The following is a 22971-nucleotide window of genomic DNA, read 5'->3' as shown; positions in this document are numbered from 1 at the left end:
TGATACATAGGCGTAATAATAGGCTGTCCCCCTATCAGCCCATAATAATAATGATGATAATAATAATAATAATTTTGTAAATGGGGACTTCCGGTGTGCATGTTGGATATTTACAGCTCTTTGCATGATATATAAATTATGTAATAACAAATTGGTTCTAAAAGGGGTCTGTATTTATCCAGAGATATTCAGGGCTATATAAAAGCCAGGAAATGTAGAAATTTTAAATAAAGTCTAGTCCTCAGTGGGGTTGTTCACAAACACACACAAGCACACACACAGGTGGAGACATTTTTTACTTTATTAAAGAGATGTAGACTATTTTTCATATCTTCAGAAGCATTTCAGTGAAATGCACTTTTTTCCTGAAACCATCATGGAGACGCAGAGAAACCTTAGAAACCTGACTGGCTGTAGAAGTAAAGAAACTATATATGTGTAATTACTCACGATCACAGATTTGCTGAAAATCTCTTACAGAGATTATAGTAGCAAGTGGAAACCTGCACATTTTTAATAAGAGCATAATCACTTACTAGTTGGACGAGTGCTCTCTTAATGTATTTATTTTAAATCATAGAGATTATCTGCAGCTTCAGCAATGGAAGAGATGCTTCTCACCCAGTCTGCGTGCTAAGTATGGCCCTGGAACGGTAATCTCTATGCTTCTCCTCCTCCAACCGGCAAGCTGCAGAATGACACCTTCTTCAAAGCACAGCTGTCAAAAGTTTGGGACAGATTACCTGGCTTTCATGCGCATGCATTGCTTGGGTGAACCTTTAGGAGATTTTTAAATGCAAAGTTGGAAATGTGCATCTTGTCTATCTGGCATTCAGCTCAGCAGCCGGTGCGTGTTAGTGATTTCTCTTGTTCGCTTTGAGTGACTTGCCGTAGGGGGGGTAGTTCGGCTTCAGCTCTCCGTGAAAACATCATCATCTCTTGACAGCCCATCATAGCTCGGGCTCGGCTTTATAGCACGGTGAATAGCGGGAGTTTTGCCAGAGACGCTAGCTCCCACGGACACGCTCTCAACCTGAACAGTTCGCCTGCACGCTGCGTGTGTCGGAGGCGAACTGTAGTGTTCCCCTTCAGTCACCAGCCGGGCGCGTCGTGAGGGCGGGCTCGCCTGCCGTAGCTAAAAGGTCCCGCTTCGACTAGCTGCTCTCATTGCAGTCCAGTCTGCCGAGCGGAGCGGACTGACTGAGGAACAAGCCCCGTCTCCATTCAAGGATTTTTCCTCCACTTCATACACTTCGTCCTACAGCACAGGACCGACGGGAACCGCACACCGCCTTCTGTGGACAATGTTTCTCTTGCAGTACACAGGTATACACGCGTCAAGTTTTATTCTACTCCCGGTTATATTAACAGCAGAGATGTTATTTATTTCTCCCCATCTACTTATTCTGCTGCAGGCTACAGTACAGTGTATTGGCGCACGGCAGTTAGCGCACGTTTTGCCACATTTTGTCGCTCATCTGCGTTATTTGATGGAAGTTATAAAAGCAGGCTTGGAGATTTCCTAGCTGTGTTTAGTCTCTAATTGTCGGGCGTGTACCAGCTTTTGAAACCGCAATAGAAGAGCCGTGCTGCCCGTCTCCACTGTGGTAGCGTTGTTTTTTTCGCGTGTCTGAGCATTTGATGTACAACGGGTGAGCTTTATAATGAGAAATGACCTGCAGTATTTCCCTGTGCGGATGTTACAGTTATCCCTGTAACGGAGTCGTAGCTCTAATCTGGACTAACCAGATATGCTTTTTTATTGATGGAAGTTTTCAGAATGGGTTGAATCCACGCTGACGCCGGATCACTGCTGTTGAATATCGCATATTTTCACATGCCATTCAGTCCGGTTTCTGTTGTGTTTGGGCAGCATCACCGAGCCTGGTGAGACATTATACTGGATGGGCCTATCTCGCAGGGTAAGCAAGTTGTTTGGTTTCTTTGCTGCGACGTCCAACAATTAGGATTTCCGTGTCATTTATTCCCGGAATCCCCGCGACACATAAGCTGTGTTTGAAATGGGACATTTTCTCTGGGCTCACAGGATCTAATTAAGCAGCGATGTTGTTTGAACTCTCACATTAACCTGCTTACTCTGCGTTATTCTGCCAGCCCTCTGTTTATAGTCAGGGTAAATTTGCCACAGATGTTCCACAGCTTTGTTGTTGTTGTTGTTGAGTGTTCTAATCTTAATTTTCTTGAGCAATGACTTGTCTCAAAGATTAGTCTCGTGTCATTAATTTGCCGTATTTCCGAATGCAGTGAGCGTAGTGACTAAACAAAGCGGTTTCCTGTTGCCCACTGTATATGCAGGAGTAAAGCAAAGTTGGCACACCTGTGAAGAGCAACCATCAATCTGAAATCCTTTATTTAAACATCTTTTAAATGTTTTGGGGTGGTTTTTTTGTGTGGTTATTTTATGTCACTATGCAGTGATGAAAAAAAACATAAGTCTAATAAAACAAATGATTCAGGGGGGGCAGAGGCTAGTGCTCTTGTCCAGTGAATTAGAGGGTTTCATTTTTCCGTTATACTCTCTTTTATCTTGCACAGACAGACAGGATCGGTTCCCTTCTCCTATTTCCTCCCCTTCCAGAGGCACAAACATGCCTTGAATCAAATTGAGTGAATGGAGGTCGAGTACCTCCCTATGACCACTGGGAGAGAATAGGTCCATCAGGCCTTGTGACAGCCATTTACCTCCACACTGCTTTAGTCCTCTCTGATCAACTGGCAGAGCATCTTTAGATTGCCTTTAATGGCGTGAGGGAGGGGAGGCACTTTGCTCCCTAGATCTGTCAGAGAGACCGGATTTATAGGTTGTACATAGAGTGCTTGAGAAGCAGCTTAAATATTTCAGCTCTCTTTGGCATTGGATGATAGTGCTGCAGAACAAATTAAGACTGAATACAAAGTGGACTGCTGTATAATGCCAGGAGATTTAGCAACTTTGGAAACTCTTAAATTTTAATTGGTTGCTGCATGACAATTTGCAGTTTCTAAGTGGAGCTCTTATAGCAGTGCTGGCTGACAGAGAGAAAAATGTGACAAAAGACGGGGAAAAAGAAAAAATATGACTTATACGATTGGGAAATGTTTGATATAGTGAATAAAACGACTTCAGTGACAGCCTGACTAAGCAGGAATTTACTTGGTCTCGTCATAAATTGCTCTGTGTTTAGTAAGTTAAAACGTAGACATCACATAGGATGCTCTCTCTGTGCCTTAGCAATTCAAAGTCAAATCGCATGCCTTATAAGTGAAAAAAGGGAAACTAAGATAAATACCATAATAACTACACAGGACTATTAAGAAACTCTGTTGTTATATTTAAGGTGTGCTGGGCCTGGAAAAGTAAGCCAGCTGACTGGAGACCTGCTAGTTTATTAATCTTTGTGTCACAGAAAGAAGTGTTTGTGGCAATCACGAGCATATCAGTTTAAAATGGAAAAGCAATTGGCTTCAGTTTCATCCACTCATGCGATAATCTCAGAGAGTCATTTCCTGACTCAGCCGGCCCATTGGACTTCTGTCACCTGACTGCTCCGAGTTGCACTGACAGACAGGTAGGAAGCTCTTCATATTACTGATGAGGAGAGCTGTGCACTCAAAAAGTGTGAGTTCCACTTCAGAAGCTTTGGTAAAGTGTTTGGTGGTGTCTGTTGGGCAAATCTAGCTAGTCTGGGTAGTGCTGCTTGTACTGGCATTATTAATATGGCTAAAACATTTTAACTCATTGGTAAGAATCTATGGATTTTGTAGAACTGGGTGAAAAACCTCACTGGGATCCAGTATTATCTACTTCATGTACTCTGTATCACTGTAGTGTGCATCCAGTCAAAAATCGAATAAATAAAAGTAAAGCTGGCAACTTTATAGTTTAGAATTCTGGCTTTTTATATATAGAGAGAAATGTTACCATTTTACCTCACAGAATTATCAGTAAGTTTTTAATATTTGTACTGTTCAAATTTTGCCAGGGGCTGCTATTAGATTTTGACCAGTGAGATTATGGTAGTGTGTGTTTTGTCATTATGGCCAAAAAAAGTGTGTGCAGAATTTTGACCTTGATATGCTCATGTCAAAGTGAAACAACTGGTTTCATTTTCAGCCAGAATTTCAAGGGTTTTCTCTTAAAGGATGTCCTGATGTTCCCTTAGTACACTACAAGAAATGCAGCTGCACTAGCTGTTTAAATCCTTCTCTCCCTAAACGTAGTCATGTGTTTGGCTTACAGATCTATAAAAGCGCCTACTTTTTCCTCCCCCAAAGATTCCCATTTACCAATACTAGTAGATGGCGTTGTTGCATTTATCTAAAGAGTGAAAAATATGGATGATCTAGAGAGACCTAACTAACCCTAGGTGTTTTTCTAAACAGCTGTTGTTTCCTGGGGTTATACTGCTACTTGTGACAACTGATAACTAAAACTAATTGGTAAGTTTTAGAGTGCAGAAATGCATAGAAGTTTTCCATAAACCTTATTTGTGGATAACAGTGTTTCATCCTTAACTTTCTGTCTTGAAACAACAAGAGCCATTCATTAGAAACACATTACAAAGCTCCCAATAGGAAAATGATGTATATCACCTTTTACAAGGTGGTTGGCTACTTTTGTCAAGTTATTTCCTTTCATTCGGTGCTATCACTCCTGCACCATCTGTTAGTCTGATGTTTAAGGCTGTTGGTGTGGTGGCTTGATTGTTCGCCTCACTGCTGGTCCTAAATCTCTGTAGCAGCCTACTGTAGTGTAATGAATGTTGCTAATTCCTGTGTCTAATGCTCACTTGTATGTGCCCTCCAGGAATCCTACTTAACTTAGTCTAAGTGTTCAGCCTCTGAATTACAACAGAAGTGCTAAAGTGAAGCTAAAAATCTGTTCAGGTTAAAGAAATGTATATTAGCTTGTGGAAGTTTCCTGTGAGGATCAGCAATGTTGGCAGCAGCCGCAGTTCAACCTGCCATCTGGTATTGAGTAGCTAAGAGAGCTTGGCAGCCTGAAGGCAACCAACTCGGGGGCTCCAATGCTATCACCGACAGAGCTCTTCATTACTAATCACTTTCAAGATAAGCAGCCACGCAGAGAACCTTGAAATTGGAGGTAAGGACTTTGCAACAGCAAGTTCAGGAGCTACATGAAAGATGAAGTGAGCCATCAGACTTATTCTACATTTAAAGTTTGTGAGATGGGATTGTGGCTGCAGTGCTGCTGATTTAAACCCAGCTGACAGTCCCTTTGAGCAGAAGACAAGAGAGTAGTGGTTTGAAGAAGCTGGATTATTCTGTTCACCAGGGAGATGCTGTACAACTTTTCTACATTTTCATGACTTCTCTCAAAAAACCTATACTGAACACTTACGTCTTCTGCAGTGGTTCAAAAATTCTGTGTAATTTGCAATCCCATGGGAGTTTTGGTAGGCTAAGCCAAAATTTAACAAAGAGATTGGATCCTGTCACTCAAATAATGTTCATGTGCACCCATATTTCACAATGGCTCGCTCTTAAATGTAAACACACTTTCACTTGTGCCGAATCAGTTCAGACCCTTCAAACCAATACTATTTGAACTGACATGGCCTGCATAAAGGGGGAAGAAAGCAGTAGGATTAACAAAGGTCTGGTCAAAAGATTATGCACTGAAAGATAAATTCCAAGAGATTTAAACATGGCAGATATGGAACGGTGATTAATAACAGACAACGTAACTCAAGTTAAATTTATATTGTTCCTAACTTTTATATGTTATATGTGTTGCTTATAAGAACTAATTGGCCAACCTTTGGTTTGTGGACCTCGGCATTAGCTTTGTGAACTAAGGTAGCGGTCCCCAACTTTTTTTGCGCCACGGACCGGTTTATGTCCAACAATATTTTGTTGGATATTTTAAGGTGTTGCGGTTAAATACAACAAAATAAAACCAGTACCGCTACCAAAAAAGATGATTTATTCATAACACACGGGAAAAGACCCAGAGAAACAGAGTTAACAATAAAATCATAACAAAATAACGATAAAGATGAAATACCCTGAAAACCATAAATTTCACTCTCGAGGACCAGTACCGAACAACTCGCGGACAGGTACTGGTCTTTGGTCCGTGGGTTGGGGACAGCTGAACTAAGGTGCACACACCAGTCATAATTGACCGGTTAAGCCTTTACAACATTAGGCAGCAGCATCCTAACAAATACACAAAGTTGTTTATATAGATTCACTGACTCACTGGTCAGGGACTGGAAATGGCTGATGCTCTGCCTGGGCTGGTGATCATCTAGTGAGTCTCGGATTTCAAGCTGATTTATTTTACACATTAGCATGGAACTTGTCATTAGCATGACATGTCCATGAGGAAAATCGTTTTGGGTACAAGACAAATAATGATAGCTCTTTTGGGATGTATCATTTCATAGTAATGGAAGATAAGAAAAGACAACTCTGACTGAAATGGTTGTACCTGGTAATGTGGTACTTCTTGGATAATAATCCTTAGTATTTATTTTTAAGGTATTTGTGCTGTATCAAGCAGGGCCAAAACCCCCCCAAAATACTTCAAAGTAGCAAAATGTATACCATGATGGATCACCAGAGGGATGTAGGACACAAATGTTGTACATCCTGGAAGTTAATTGTGCCCACTGCTGCTTCAGAGATGGTATTACAATAAATCATCTCCCTTACAATTGTACGATAAATCAAGCCACTAAATGTAACTTCTATATCACAGTTCCATTTTATTTGGATTTGTTTTTCTTTGAATGTAAGAATAATGTATTGCATATACTGTGGATTCATTTGGGAGGAGACAAAATGTATTAAAATAAGTTGCATGGTATTTATGTCCCTTTTGCTTCTGTCCTGTGAATCAGTTGTATAGGAGCTGACCCTCTTGGCCAAAATCTGTCCTTCACAGCATCGATATGTTTAACATTTCCCCCATAGCTTAGACCATGGTTCAGCAGTTTGGACCAAAGAACAGGGGTGTCCAGAGATTGCTTGTCTGGAAAGCAGCCATCACTCTACTGTAATAGAGACTGAGAGCTTGGATTTATATGGCTCTTACTTTGGGAAGAAGGATTGGCTTAAGGGGGGGAAGGAGCTTGAAAACAAAATAGTACCAGAATGGATCCAAGAATGCATTATTAATAGGGTAGCTGAGGTTCTCTGTATTCTGTCTTTTAGGGGCATTTTGCTTGTTGGTGAAGCTCTACAAGTAATAACTGCGTTTTTATGGAATGATAGAATGGCTATGAAAGACTCGCTAACTTTATATTCTAAGCCATGTTTACATGATGCCTTTACCCTGTGTGGAAATCAAGTTGAAAGACTTGGGGTAACCCTGGAATTTTCCATTTGCAAGAGACATTTCTGTGGTGAATTTTTCTTTGGGGTGTTTCTTTCCATTTTGAATCAACAAACACTTACTCAAAGGTCCCCACTGTGTAGAACCTTTTCATAGCACCAGAGAAGAGAGGGGGGGAAACCCTATCTGAAATGGAACTAGACCAGCTGAAAAGTCGGGTGCTTGAGCTCAAAGGAAGCCCTGTACTTGCATGTTTACTGCACTGAGTCTGGCTAGAGTCAGACCCCCGCTGCTGGATAAATGCAAGGTTTTTTTTTTTTCTGTACTCAGCACATCTTACTGGCCAATATTAGTTCTGTAGCTTTTTTCTTTTTTATGAAAGGTCAGCATTTATGGCAGGATGATACAACACCAGTGTAATATATTTCTTTCTTTTTTCTTTTTTTTATACCCAGGAATGTGGTTTAGTTTCCAGTTGGGTTCTTTAAATTATAGCTCCGTCTATTTTGGAACATTGGAATGACAGTTGAGGTCAGCATTTGGTTGAACCTAAGAACGTCAGCGACATGACTGGTGTGAGTTAAATTCAGGACGCGCACATAGATGGATTAAGTTCACAATTAGACCCTTTACTGGCCTTTTACTTTGGTTTTTAGGGAAATAAATATCCAAAATCTCAACAGTTTATCATTTGATGCAACATGTTGCAGGTTAAATAAGTTAAATAAATGCTCATGACATTGCATATGTAATCCACGTAAGCAGAGTTGGTCAGGATATCGTTCAGGTAAAGAGTCAGCGTTACTCTGGTAGAGTTCTTGTTATTTCTGAAGAGTTAAAGAAACAAACATACAGAAAAATAATCCAGAGTATGGACAAAGGTCCTCTATAAGGAGTCCCAAATTTGATCTCTCACTCCAACATCATTCTCGTTTTCTGTAAAAACACAGTGACATTGCTGCTGTTCATTAGCCCGATTTAAGAAAGCACCTCTAGTGTGGTTAAGGCTCAGATTACACCCGTTACCACACTGGCAAAGTGTCAACAAACATTCTTGTGATAATGTGAAAAAGGGACTCAGCAGTTCAGCTTGAGCCATGTGAATTGCCACTGCACCTGTTCTTTGAGTTTTCATGCTTCTCATGAAAGGCGTTTTAGTGAATGCTGGAAAAATGAGCAAATGGAGTGTAACCGAAGCACATACCAAGCAAAATGGTTTATATTAATACGGTACATCTGCAGCAAGGTATGTTTTGTTTTGGCTATCCAGATGAGATGGAGAGAGCTGGAGCTGCTTTCAGTGCCAGCTTTAAGTGTAAGCATAGATCTTTGCTGTGTGCCATACCCCATCTCTGTTACCTCTGGAATATAGGGGTTTTTTAATAAGGGAGAAAAATTGCCAATTTCAATGCTTGATTTGAGAGCAATATTGGTGTTGATATGAGGTGAGAGTTGTTAGATAAAGGTCCAAGGACTGAAAAGCTTCTGTGTGAAGTCATAAATCCTCAGGATTGCCCATGAAACTGCTGTTTCAGTCAGACATTTAAGACATGAAAGAAGTCGATACCAGTGTCTTCATTGATGCTTGATGGACAATTTTTATTTGATTCAAATGTTGATAAAGACTTTTAAGGAATATCCAAAAGCAGGAATATGTTGGCTTTAAGGAAATGTAGCTTGATATGTCTACACATCTTTAAATACTTGTTGATTGTTTTCTGTCAGTCCCAGAAATCGATAGTTGTTTCTCTTTTTGGCTTTGCACAGTTCATATAGCGTTGTTTGCTGATGTAAATTCAAAAATTAACTAGAAAAATTTGCATTTCCTGCGAAAATGCTGTGTGGATGCCTTAACGCTGAAGATGTCTGCTGAAAAAAGCTGAAAAAGTTGAAAAAACAAAACAAAAAACATTGCCCTGAGCAGGATTCGAACCTGGCCCTTCTGGTCTAAAGGCGGCAATTCACCTCACTGCACCAAACTCATTCACACAAAGAAGAGGTGGAGAGAGTGACAATTGTGGTGAAATTAGCAGAAGCTGCTTAGAATTGTGCTGATAAGAGGTGAAAAAGCTAAACATTTGGCAGAAAAGAGGTGAATCAGAAGAATTTCTGCTGAAAAGAGGCAAAGAAGCAAAAAGATGAGCTGAAAAGAGGTGTAGAAGCAGAAGTACTTGCTGAAGATGGCTGTATGTGTAATGACACACTGGAGAGCAGTGACACACAAGAAAGCAGAGCGCATGCAAGCAGGGAACATGTGTAGCAACTGTCACAGGTAGGATTCAAACCTCTGCCACCGGGTCTCACGGCAGATGCCCTACCCTCTGAGCCAAATGAGTTCTGGTCACAAGCAAAGATATGATGAGAGGGACAATGTGCACTGTGGAGCAGAAGCTCAAATTAGCAGAAAAGAGGTGAAGAGGAAGAACTTTGTTGTGAAATGAGGTAAAGAAACTGAAATTTGTACTTAAAACAAGTGAAAAAGCTGAACTCTGAAATCCTGCTAAAACAGCAGAAGAGGCTGACATTTTTCAGCTACTCATTGAGCCAAACTGGTTCTCACGTAACTGAAAAAAGGTGGAAAAGCTTACAATTCTAATGAAAACAGCAGAAGAGGCTGAGATTTGTGCTGATAAGAGGTGAAAATGCTGAACCAATCAGAGGTACTGCTTCTGTCTGCTTCATCAGGCTGTGTACTTGTATGTATTTCTGCCATAGACTGTTAACAAGAATGTGAGGTCCATATTAGAAAAGCTGCTAAAATCATAAAACTTTGCAGAATTGTAATAAATTATCAATATGAATTACCGGTCTGTGATAGTGTATAAATTTGTACTCAAAAACTAGGTGGGATAGAAGCATAATTCTTGCACTGGGTGAATCAGCGGACTTTGGTGTACTTTGACTACGATTTACATAGCTCTTTGTATCTCCGTCGCGGAGACATGACGAGAGAAGAAATGGCTTAATTTTCGGAGTTTGAAAAATGAGAGGAGGACAGATTTCCACCCCTCAAACATGTTTTTGCAGAAACACTGTAATTTCACTTAAATAGTATGAAATAGCAGTAATACTATGATTTGGCAGAAATACTACTTTTTAGCACAAATACTATTGTACAGAATGGTGTACGTCAGTTTAATGCTGGGTGGTGCTGCAATAGTAACTATCCTCGGTCAGAAGGAGAGGCTGACATCCAGGGATTAGATTACCACAGGTGGAGTTTATTGGCGGTCAGATGGATGGTACAGGGAGGCATGGCATACAGTAGGAGGATGTGGAGAGGTGATATGGTGTGGTTTCTATGATTAAGAACACTGGCAACAAATTCCTCCACTACAAATCAGTCTGATACCACTTCTTACAGGGTTCACGTTTACTAAGGCACTACCCAAAAGGCGCCACAAGAGGGCACTCCAACACAAGAGATGACCTATTTACACTGTAAACACCCCCTACTTAGCCACTACATACTACAGTGATATTACAGTATACAAATTCACACAAATACTATGATTTGGCAGAAATACTATGACTTAGTAGTAATACTATAACATAACAGTTCAATGTTCTTGCACAAATACCACAATATGGCAGAAATACTATGTTTTAGCATAAATACTGTGATTTGGTATAAATACTACGATTTGGCACACATACTATATTCCGCAGATACACTATAACATAACAGATATTCTACGACTTAGTAGTAATACTATAACATAACAGAATTATTAATTGGGCACAAATACCACAATTTGGCAAAAATACTATGATTGGGTACAAATACTATGATTTGGCAATAATACTGCATTTTAACACAACTACTGAGATTTGATTGAAATACTATGATTTTGAAGAAATACTATTACTCCATACAAATACGATGCTTTGGGACAAATACTATGTTTGGGTTCCAATACTATGATGTGCAACAAATACTATGATTTGGCACAAGTACTATGATTTAGTACAAATACTATGATTTGGCAGAAATACTATGCCTTAGTAGTAATACTATAACATAAGAGATATACTATGGTTTTGCAGACAAACCAAGTTTTCTGCACAAATACCATGATTTGGAACAAATGCTATGATTTAACAGAAATACTAAGATTGGGTACAAATACTATGATTTGGCAATAATACTGCGTTTTAACAACAACTACTGAGATTTGATTGAAATACTATGACTCCATACAAATACGATGCTTTGGCACAAATACTATGATTTGGCAGAAATACTATGACTTAGTAGTAATACTATAACATAACAGATTTCCTAAAAAAAACTATGAAATTGCAGTAATTCTATGACTTGGCAGAGATACTACGTTTTAGTACAAATACTATAACAACGCAGAAATACTATGACTTAGTAGTAATACTATAACATAACAGTTCAATGTTCTTGCACAAATGCCACAATATGGCAGAAATACTATGTTTTAGCACAAATACTGTGATTTGGTATAAATACTACGATTTGGCACAAATACTATATTCCGCAGATACACTATAACATAACAGATATTCTACAACTTAGTAGTAATACTATAACATAACAGAATTATTAATTGGGCACAAATACCACAATTTGGCAAAAATACTATGATTTGGCACAAATACAATGACATGGCAAAAATACTATGATTGGGTACAAATACTATGATTTGGCAATAATACTGCGTTTTAACAACAACTACTGAGATTTGATTGAAATACTATGACTCCATACAAATACGATGCTTTGGCACAAATACTATGATTTGGCAGAAATACTATGACTTAGTAGTAATACTATAACATAACAGATTTCCTAAAAAAAACTATGAAATTGCAGTAATTCTATGACTTGGCAGAGATACTACGTTTTAGTACAAATACTATAACAACGCAGAAATACTATGACTTAGTAGTAATACTATAACATAACAGTTCAATGTTCTTGCACAAATGCCACAATATGGCAGAAATACTATGTTTTAGCACAAATACTGTGATTTGGTATAAATACTACGATTTGGCACAAATACTATATTCCGCAGATACACTATAACATAACAGATATTCTACAACTTAGTAGTAATACTATAACATAACAGAATTATTAATTGGGCACAAATACCACAATTTGGCAAAAATACTATGATTTGGCACAAATACAATGACATGGCAAAAATACTATGATTGGGTACAAATACTATGATTTGGCAATAATACTGCATTTTAACACAACTACTGAGATTTGATTGAAATACTATGATTTTGAAGAAATACTATTACTCCATACAAATACGATGCTTTGGGACAAATACTATGTTTTGGTTCCAATACTATGATGTGCAACAAATACTATGATTTGGCACAAGTACTATGATTTAGTACAAATACTATGATTTGGCAGAAATACTATGCCTTAGTAGTAATACTATAACATAAGGGATATACTATGGTTTTGCAGACATACTATGTTTTTGCACAAATACCATGATTTGGCACAAATGCTATGATTTAGCAGAAATACTATGAATGGGTACAAATACTATGATTTTGCAATAATACTGCGTTTTAACAACAACTACTGAGATTTGATTGAAATACTATGATTTAGAAGAAATACTATGACTCCATACAAATACGATGCTTTGGCACAAATACTATGATTTGGCACAAGTACTATCATTTAGTACAAATAATGTGATTGGGCAGAAGTACTATGTTTCAGTACAAATACTATGATTTGGCAGGAATACTCTGATTTAGCAGAAATACTATGTTTTAACATAAATACTATCTTTTGGCAGAAATTCCTGCTAAAAAGGACTATTTCTGCTTTTTAGCAGAAATACTGTAATTTGGCATAAATACTATAATTTGGTATAAATACTGTGATTTGGCACATATAATATATTCAGCACATATACTATAACATAACAGAAATATTATGATTTGGCCCCAAAACCCAAAACCATGATTTTGCACAAATACCATGATTTGGCAAATATACTATGATTTTTCAAAAAATACTATGATTTAGCAGAAGTACTAAGATGTAGTAGAAGTACTTTGCTTTAGCAGAAATACTATGATTGAGGAGTAATACCTAAACATAGGAGAAATATTGATCCACAGACACACATACACAGACAGTAAAGGGAACAGGAGCTGTTGAGAGTCTGGGCTTGGTATATGTAGGTCAGTTAAATTAGCTGCACCTGCTGTAGTCAGCCCTTACACACGCAGACACAGAGAGAGGTGTGAGTTTTCTTCAGTGTATTTCTGACATTCAGGATTCCCCTCGAACAAATGGCCATAATTTCCTAACCGTAGAGGCTAGAACGGTCATTCAGACATTGTTTTGTTCAGAAGAGATGGGGGAATCTTCAGGTCTTCATAATTCAGAGATAAAATATAAATTATTAAAGATATATGACTTGTAATACACTGTAACTGAGTAGAGGCGAAGCAAAACCTGCCTTGACTTGCTCTCAAACAACCTTTGGTAACTCTAAATCTATATGGAGCATCAAAATCATTCTTTCACCGTAAGAAACAGCAGGCTTTGGTGAACAGTCATGGAAATTTTCAGGGCTCTGTGGAAATCCATCAAAAAGATATGATGAGAGAAAAAAGTGACTCATTTCCAGAATTTGAAATCTGATGAAATCTGAGCGAGGGACAAATTTCCTACCCTCAAACAAGTCTAACTCATCTCAGAACGGTAATAGGTGAGAAAATAATTCTTGAATTGTGAGCGTCAGGAGTGTCTGAACATATACTGGGACAAGCCTCATGTCTTAACTTCGCTTCGTTAAGGAGATATGACAATTTGAAAATGCCTCTCATTAGAGAAATCCAGCGGTGATTTTGAACAAACTCTCCATTGAGTTTATATGGAGAGTTTTCTGACTTTGTGTTACTCTGAGGAGATTTGCAAAATAACTATGAGTCCCACAACAATGATAGGGACATTTTCTGAAAGCCAGCAAAAATACCTACGTTTTGGTGTATAATCTGTGGGGCTTGAGTGGAAATTGAGCGAGTAGCAAGAAGTTGTTTGGACATGAAGAGAAAATTCAAACAGTTTCACTGTCCCCTCTGAGTTAATTGCATAGCAACCATAGCAACGCATGTATTTTCTGAAAAATCACAATTTTGCAACTGAAGACTTAAAGAGAGATAAGATGAAAACAGTAGAAGATCTGAAAAAGCTGAATCATACAGGAATAGCCCAATCATTTGAGAACGTTTTAAAGTTTGAATGGAGTTTCTAGGTGAAAGTATGAGGCAGTAGTTAAGTTTCAAAGACAAGAAAGTTTTAGCAGAATTGTGGAAGTTTCCCATTCATTTCAATGGGACAAATTAAAGGAAAAAAGTGTAATATTTTAAAAAGTATAATAGTAATAAACACCAAAAGTCATAGCCGGCATAAGCAGAAAGAGCAGAACAGTTTAGAGTTTGAACGGTGAAAATAGCACAAAAATTGTGGAAGTAGATCCACGGCAAAAAGTGTACGGAAACACCCGGAATAATAAAGAATAAAGAGAAACAGGAACTCAATAGTGTGGATGCCTATTAAGGCATCCACACAATTAACATAATCATTCCTAGATGCTTAGTGGTGTTCGAAGTGGAAGCTGTGACCTTTCGGACATATGCTGACAACAGCTGACTTAACAGCAGGGCACTGAATACAGCCATTACAGACAGAGAGGTAATTGAATTCACAAATCACCATGGCTCTAGGTTTATGGTGGCATTGGACTTTATGGCTCATATGTCAGAAGCTGGTAGGCAGTTTGTCAGAGGAGGCTTGGTAGGAACAAGAAGGTGGTGAATGGACGACCATCTGAACCTCGCTTCACGGTGGCTCCTAAAACAGCTCTTCCAAAAGAAATCCTGTTAAATATTATAGCTTTTTATATAGCTTATTGAAATGGACCAAAATATGATTCATGGCTTCTTTGTGTCCCGTTTTCTTTGATTGAAATTGTCCTTCTTACTGCCTTCTTGTAGTATTTTCCTTTTATCCTGCCCCTCGTTGTGCTTTATTTCTTCAAACATCAGCTTCTCCTCCTTTTTCGTTTTGCTTTCCTTGAAGGCAAAGTCAAATGTATCTAATGCAACAGGGTGGCTGATGATAAAGTGTGTGTATATGTTTGAAACTGGGTGTGAGGAATAGCTAAGAAGAATCTTTTCCCTGCCTTCCTCTCAGAAAGCTAAAACAGGTTCTCAGTCATGCTTTCTGTGCCTGTCCCAACAGAAGTCGAAGAGGTGGATCGATATGAAGATTAATTATTGTGTCCATCTTGAGGGTTGCACCGATAGCCTGTATTTTTTCTGGCCTCTAGTGAGCACCCAAATGCTTCCCTTTTTGACGAGCGTTGAAGCTTTAGCTTGTTAGTGTGGTCTGTGGACCGAAGCTGCACTGAGAGAAAATTGGACCAGGCTCCAAGGGTAACTCGTTGAGGCTCAGTGCAGCTCAGCTTAGCACCATCACCAGGCAAACCAGGGGTCCCGCAGCATTTTCTGGGCTTATTGTAACCTCCTGGATATTAGGTATTAGGTTACCCGTTCTCTAAGGTATCAAAAGGGGAAGAATATCCTGTAGGCTATGGTGAAAAGATGGCTTTCTCCTGAGCTCACTGCATTTTTCAAGAAACAACTCCAGGCTAAGAATATTTATAATCTTATGTGCAAGCCCATAATTACTTGAAGTAGAAATGACTCCTTATGTACACTGCAGTGGATCACTCTGCTTCTAATTATTTAGCAGGAGTTTGTGCAATTTATCACTGCGTCTTTTTTTTTTTTTAAAGCATTTTGATGTATTGTATTTTGAAATGTCTAGTATGTCATGTCAATAAATCAACAGCATGTGTTTTGAGTATAAGCCTGAACTGCCTATACAGGAAGAATTTGCTGACAGCAGAATGATAAATTTCCCTGTTGAAGTCCAATGGAGCGTTTTAGTTTGATAAAGAAATGTCGAAGATGTGTCATCAGATGAACTTGAATCAGTCACAAGTAGGTGTCACTGGGAGATGTCGGGAGCGATTATGTCGCTCCAAGTAATCACTGGTTAGACTGAGGAAGATGATAATGGAAAACATTGTCAACGTAACCAACAATCTATCTTTCGATTGAGTCCCCTCAGAAAGATTTTTGCATCCTTATGAGTTGATTGTGATGTGCTACCTTAATGGATTGATTTTTCCAGATTTAAAGAATGTAAAGTCCTAAAAAGCAAAAGCATGAAACAGTAAAAGTCTCTGGCTTTGATTTCATACTGTATCTAGTTTTGTCCAGAGCGCCCACGTAGTACCTTCTTGAATTGTACATGCAGGAGTCATACATTATGCAGAAGAGCTTGTCAAGTCCCTCACTTCAGTCTAATCTTGATTGGACTGTTCAGAATGTAATATAATGACAGTAATTCTGCAGTGTAGAAAAACTTGTCCGGCTCTAGTTAATTAAGGAAAAGTGTTGAAGTCTAATCTCTGAAGGATGATACAGTTAAAAAACGCTTACTTTTGTAAGTACATTAGTACTAAAGTATATTTTGTGTTAGTGACATGTTAACTTTGACATTACAATGTTTTGACTCTCCTTTACTATTCCTACTCAGAATTTCACATTATTTTGTGGTTATTTCACTGTTGCAAACTGTCATGCTTGTCACACTCTGTTGCATAGAAACAGAAAATATTGTTTGCGGGAACTTTGAGACACGGCGCTCATCTTTACTTGCCAGTCGACACACAATTGCACTTTCAAATCACTGCTGGAATGAAGTTGTCAGCACTAAGAATGGTGAGGACAGCTGAATGCGTGACTGCGCACACATACTTGGGCGCTTTGTTGGTGTGTTTGCTCTGTCTGTATCGAAATGTGTACTGTTGGAATCGAGAGCACAGCGTGTCAATCGCCTATTTGCGTTTGCATTCAGAGATTGAAGATTTACAGAATGGAAATAAAATGACTATTAAGTCACTATGTGTGAGGATGTAGCAAATAATTCTATTCACTATTTGTTACTGTAACAATATATTGTTAATTAAATGCAAAGAAGTAATAAAAATAAAAAATGCAAAATTTGTCATTTTTGTCCAATGAACTGAAGTTTTATTCCATACTTGAAGAAAAGGTCAGTTCATGTAATGCGTCTGTCAAGAGTAAGAAGACAAATTATGTTCTGGATCTTGACCCAGAGTTTCAGCTGACCTTAACGGATACTACAATAATAAAAAGGTGTATAAAGCGTAAAATATATACCACAAGTTTCACAGGCGTGGATTAAACCTAGTCCCAGACTGAGAAAAGTTCAGTGAAAATTTCTAATGATCAAAGTTTAGAGTCTAGGAATAGGTTTAATTATTTCTTGGGCTCTTAAGTATAAGGCTGAGGAGGGTCTGCTAAGAGCAAGACCACTGTTTAGTATTTTCGTGATGGAACTGAAGTTCGGTAACGACTTGCACATTTTTCTTATAGTTTTAAATAGTCTGTCATTGCCACCTTGCGCTTGTCACACCGTATTCTCTCCTTTTTTCCTCTGTCATCATTTTAGCCATTAATAACAGTGCAACTACAGTCTCCAGTCTGCATGCTCTGATGAGTGATGGATGGATAGATGGCACAAAGAGAGTCAGAAGAGAACAAAGAAAACACAGGAGTGGAGCCAGGCTCAGCCAAATCATAGCCTCCAGTGCTATCCTCTTGCAAGATCTATGGGGCTTCATTTGTTTGTGCCGTTTTGGTAATTAAACAGGGGAGGCCCACTCAGTGGAGTCTGGCTGCTGGCTTAGTTTCTCTACCCTAATCTTCCCATAAGACCAGATAATTAATGGTGGAATGGCAGGAGTGCCCACAGTCCTTCTGTTAATGGAAGGGATTCATCTTGTTTGCTCAACTTACTCCATGTTTCTTTATTCAGAGCTTGGCCATGGTGTCATCGCTTTGGTGGACGAGGATATCGAGACTTGGTATCTGTCCAGACATCTAATGACAAATGATAGTGTGGCAGCATGGCATAGACGGGGATATTTTCAGCCAAGACTTCTCCTTCATCTTTGGTGTCAGACTTTATCAGTGTTGTTTGTTTTACCCACATATTATATGGATCATGAGTGGAGTGCTTAAAGTTTATTTATAGTTTATTGCACATGTTAAAAGCTATGGTTTGTGACTTCACTGTGGCACTCAGCCTCAAGCCAGTTGGTTCTTCCCAGGGGAGAGAATCAGAGTAACTCACCATATGACAAGATGTTGTCCACATCTTGATGGTAATGCAGTGATTCTGAAATATTTATCTGCAACCGAAGAAGGAAATAATACTTGTACAAAGTCAAAGTATTTATTTATTTACTGTACTATAGTATTAGGGCTAGTATTTAGTTTCAATTTAGGTGCAAATTTTGATAACTTTATCCCAACTGTTCTGTTTTTTTCAGTTAGTTTCTTCTTTCTTTAACTGCAACTTCTACTTACTTTACTCTGATTCTTTTCATTAGCACCACACAAGGAGTGATAAATGGATCAGTATCAGCATTTCTAGCTGTCAATAAATTAAAAGTCTAATAAAAAGCAGAGATGGGAGAAGCAAGTATCACTCAGAAGTAATGCATTTCTTGGACTATTTTCAGCTGCGGGTTAATATGCATTTTAAGTAAGTCATGTATATGAGATTGGTGTGTTACCAGTGCACTAGTGTTGCTCATTTATGTGTTGTTGTGAACACAAATAGGTCTGGTTACTGAAGATGGCTATAGCCGATCAGTTAAGAAAGAAATATTTATGGATTTTGATCTTAGTTTTTGTTCACAGTAAAAGCTATTTAAAATATTACTGAGCATTGTCTTTAAAGGCTGTGGTGGTTTTGTGTATGTTGTGAGAGCAAATTTGTTTCCCAACTTGACGTCATATTAATTTCTGTTTGTTTATTCATGGTCGTAATTAGGTGACACATTTTTTCTATGACTCAGATACATGCGTCGCCATGCAGGCGCACAAGATAAACAAACTGAAAATCTGAATTGGAAAACATTTTTTTTAAACTTCTTTAATTTTATTTCATTCATTACTTAGATTTAACTTAGTGCTGGTCTCTGTGTCCCTGGATATTTCCACATTTAATCTGTATTCACTTCCTGTTATTGACAAATGTTGGACTGAGTATGCCCTGTGATGCACAGGAGGTGGACATGTAGCCTGCAGGTAAACAGAGCTGTGAGGAAATAAGAGCTATGCCCATGGTGGAAGTGTTCCTGTGGGCAACTAGCTGCTCAAGTCTCCCCTGAAGCAATATTTTGACAAAGGCTTTTAAAGAGCTGAGCTGTCAGCTTTGGCTTCCTGACCAGGCCCTCATTAGCTAACACCACCACCAAAAGAACAGGCGCCTCCTCAGCAGCACTCGAGAAAATGCCTTTCTAACTGCAAATTAATTTTGAATTGGGGATTCATGGGCGAGAACAAGGTGGGGAGCGCTGGTGAAGTGGGCTTCTCTGTATGAGTGACGTGTCACACAAATTCTCATTAATGTGGATCTAGCAGAGAACTTAATCCCCAGGAGCTGCTTAAAGGTAAACAGAACAGTATGGAGATTAGAAGCTGACATTTTTGGGGGGAGATCCTGTGCATTATGGGATTCCTGTGGGATTCCCGCTGGATGGGAGTCAGTTTCACTATTCATTACATGACTCCGACAGGACAGGGGAAAAAATCATTGGGAACCTAGAGGACAGGAATAAAGAAGCTGTGTGTCTCTTGCGGTTGCTGGTCAGTCACTGTTGAAGATTGATGGCTTCATCATGCATCTGCAAACTCCAGATTAGGGCTGGGCGATATGACCCAAAATTCATATCTCGATATTTTTTAGCTGGATGGCGATATAAGATATATATCTTGATATTTTTTTTTAAAAGCCATAAGTTAAGAACAAAAAGAGAGTTCTTAGTCACACTGTGTCCCAGATGTCACACGGGCATTTTCTTTACATACAGCGTAGATGTACATGAAGAAATTACTCAAAAATAAATTATCAGCATTTATTTTTTTTTATGATTAATATTTTATTGTACTTTTTAGAACACTACAGTCCACTGCGGAGACAGATTACATCGCATAAAAAAAACATCAGCATAGCAGCAGAACAGTAGAGAATACCAAACCAAAATGAGCGGGGGGCAAACAAAGCAAGAGATAAACAAAAGCATGGAAAGAAAAACAAAAACAACAACAAACAAAAAAGGAAAAAAGAAAAAAAAGAAACAAAAACAGCCAGCCTTTGACTATGTGGGTCTTACTGCATGCCACACTCTGACATCCCTGAGAGTGCTTCATCAGAATTCCAATGACTATCCCACTCTAGGGTCTAGTCTGTTCGTTTTATTCTGGACAGATATGGATCCCACTTCAGATGGAAACTCTCCACTTTATTCAGGAGCCTGTATGAGAGTTGTTCTAGTGCAGCGAGTCTCCCTAGTTGAATATGCCATACAGAGACAGGTGGGGTGGAGGGGGCCTTCCACTGGGAGATAATGAGTTTACGCCCCAGCATCAATGCAGTCTGTACCCACTCAGCAGCCTTAGGTGGAGCATAGTTAAGGAGTGATGGGTCTCCCAACACAAATAGTCTTGGTGAAAAAGGAATATCCCATCGTATGGTTGATTTGATAAAGTCATGTATCTCAGTCCAAAAGATTTGGGTTTTAGGACAGCTCCAAATCATATGGGTCAATGTGCCTACCCCAGTCTGACATCTCCAGCATTCAGGGGACTGAATGAGGTTCGCCCTATACAGTCTGTGTGGCGACCAGTAAATTCGGTGTAGTAATTTGAATTGGATTAGTCTCGTTCTAAGTTCCCTGGACACCTTTTTACTATTCTGCAACATTGCAGTCCATTCCTGATCTGTAAAAGCCACACCAAGGTCAGATTCCCAAGCTAACCGGAGGGCAGGTAGTCCTTTACTCGTGCCCGTAACAAGCATTGAGTAATATTTAGAGACTTCACGACCCCCCCCCCAAAGATTTTTTTGATGTAGCTGAGATATTCAATATTTGGAGGTGGTGTGGAGGAAGAACCAAAGGTTTTGAGCAATAAGTGCCGGAGCTGCAAGTACCTCCAAAACTGACTTTGTGGCAACTGAAACTGTGCTTTAAGGTCGTTGAAGGACTTGAGAATCCTCCCCTGATACAGGTCTCCGAGAACAAGTATCCCTCTCTGGACCCACAGTCTCCAGAAAAACGGCGATTTATTAATGCAGAGTTTGGGATTGAGCCATATGGAAGCCTCAGTGTGAAGGTGGGAGTTAAAATTTAGTAGCAAGGCCACCTTCTTCCAGACCGTCTGCAGGAAAGAAAGAATGGGGTGGGTTTGTATATCTGGTGGGAGCTTGGTGGTTAAAATGTGCATCGGAGGGAGTGGTGAGCACAAAGTACTCTCCAGACTAAGCCATGGGGGGGCTCGTTCTGGAGGGAGAGCCCAGTGAACCATGTGTCTCAGACTGAAAGCATAATGGTAAAATAGTAGATTTGGGACCCCAAGGCCTCCCGACTCCACTGGTTGCTGTAGCTTTTTAAGCTTTATTCTAGGGCGTCTGTTATTCCATATGAATTGGTTGCATAATCTGTCAAATTGATGGAAATATTTTGATGGGATTTTTAGCGGGAGTGTTTGTAGTAGGTAATTAAATTTTGGAGCACAATTCATTTTGATGATGTTAACTTTACCCCAAAGGGTGAGGAACAAAGGGGACCATCTAATTATGTCGGTTCTGAACTTGTCCAATAGAGGTTCAAAATTAGCCTGGACTATGTTGTAGGGCTGAACGATTATGGAAAATAATCTAATTGCGATTTTTTTGCCCCAATATTGCGATTGCGATGCGATATGCGATTATTTTTTAAGGTCTTTGTCTTCTGTATTATTAAACAAAGACAAGCAATACATCATATAGTATGGCCAATACTATATTACATTAATTTTAAACTGTTCTTTCCTGGAAGACAGACCTCTGTTATGATGACATGAGGTGATGCATGAATTGATGACTGACATTTTTATTTAACTTCTTCAATCACAACAGTATATTTGAACATACACAATAGTTTATTTTTAGCTTACAAACATCTGAGCATAAAGTGCTGACAAGGAACCCTGGTGTAAACATTAAAATGAAAGTCAGTACAATGTGCAGATTGCAGAAATATACATAAACAAAATCAGTGGCTTTACCACACTCAGTTTTTCGACATCTGTGAACTACTAGACAGTCATTCAATTAAAAAATAATATTAAATAAATAAAAAATACACACATCTTACTGATCTCTGCAGTCAGTAACATTACACATAAAGTGCAAACATAATAGCAATTGTATAAACACACACACAAACACGCCTTTAAAGTTTAAAGGCGTGAAATTGGACGGTCTAGTTCTGATTAGCGTCACCGCTGTCTCGGTGGAGTTTAATAAACTCGGCCGTCTGCTTCTTGCTATCTAAAATATAACCAGACACTGGTGTAAATTCTCGACTGTCTCATACTTCTGTTTAATAAGTTTTCTGTTTGACGTTTAGTCAGCTGTGTGAAAACCAAGGAGGAACCCACCCGGGGGATTAATAAAGTTTTATTTTATCTAATCTAATAACTTTAATCTCAGCCAA

The 22971-nt window shown here is 38.9% G+C and overlaps 1 protein-coding gene across 6 annotated transcripts in view; it reads left to right on the top strand.

Annotated features, from left to right (window-relative positions):
• Positions 1–22971, top strand: part of enox2 (ecto-NOX disulfide-thiol exchanger 2) — a 193652-nt gene that overhangs the window by 58348 nt on the left and 112333 nt on the right. The window contains exon 1 of one of the 6 annotated variants that reach the window (XM_024805281.2): positions 845–1326. The exons of the other annotated variants lie outside the window; for them this stretch is intronic. Within the exon in view, the coding sequence (XP_024661049.2) occupies positions 1305–1326 (22 nt within the window). The 5' untranslated portion in view covers positions 845–1304. Of the gene's footprint in view, positions 1–844; positions 1327–22971 lie in introns of those variants that run through there. 6 annotated transcript variants of the gene reach the window in all.

Source organism: Maylandia zebra, linkage group LG2 (assembly GCF_041146795.1).
Source record: "Maylandia zebra isolate NMK-2024a linkage group LG2, Mzebra_GT3a, whole genome shotgun sequence".
Classification (NCBI taxonomy): Eukaryota; Metazoa; Chordata; class Actinopteri; order Cichliformes; family Cichlidae; genus Maylandia; species Maylandia zebra.
This window is presented reverse-complemented; position numbering and strand designations above follow the sequence as displayed.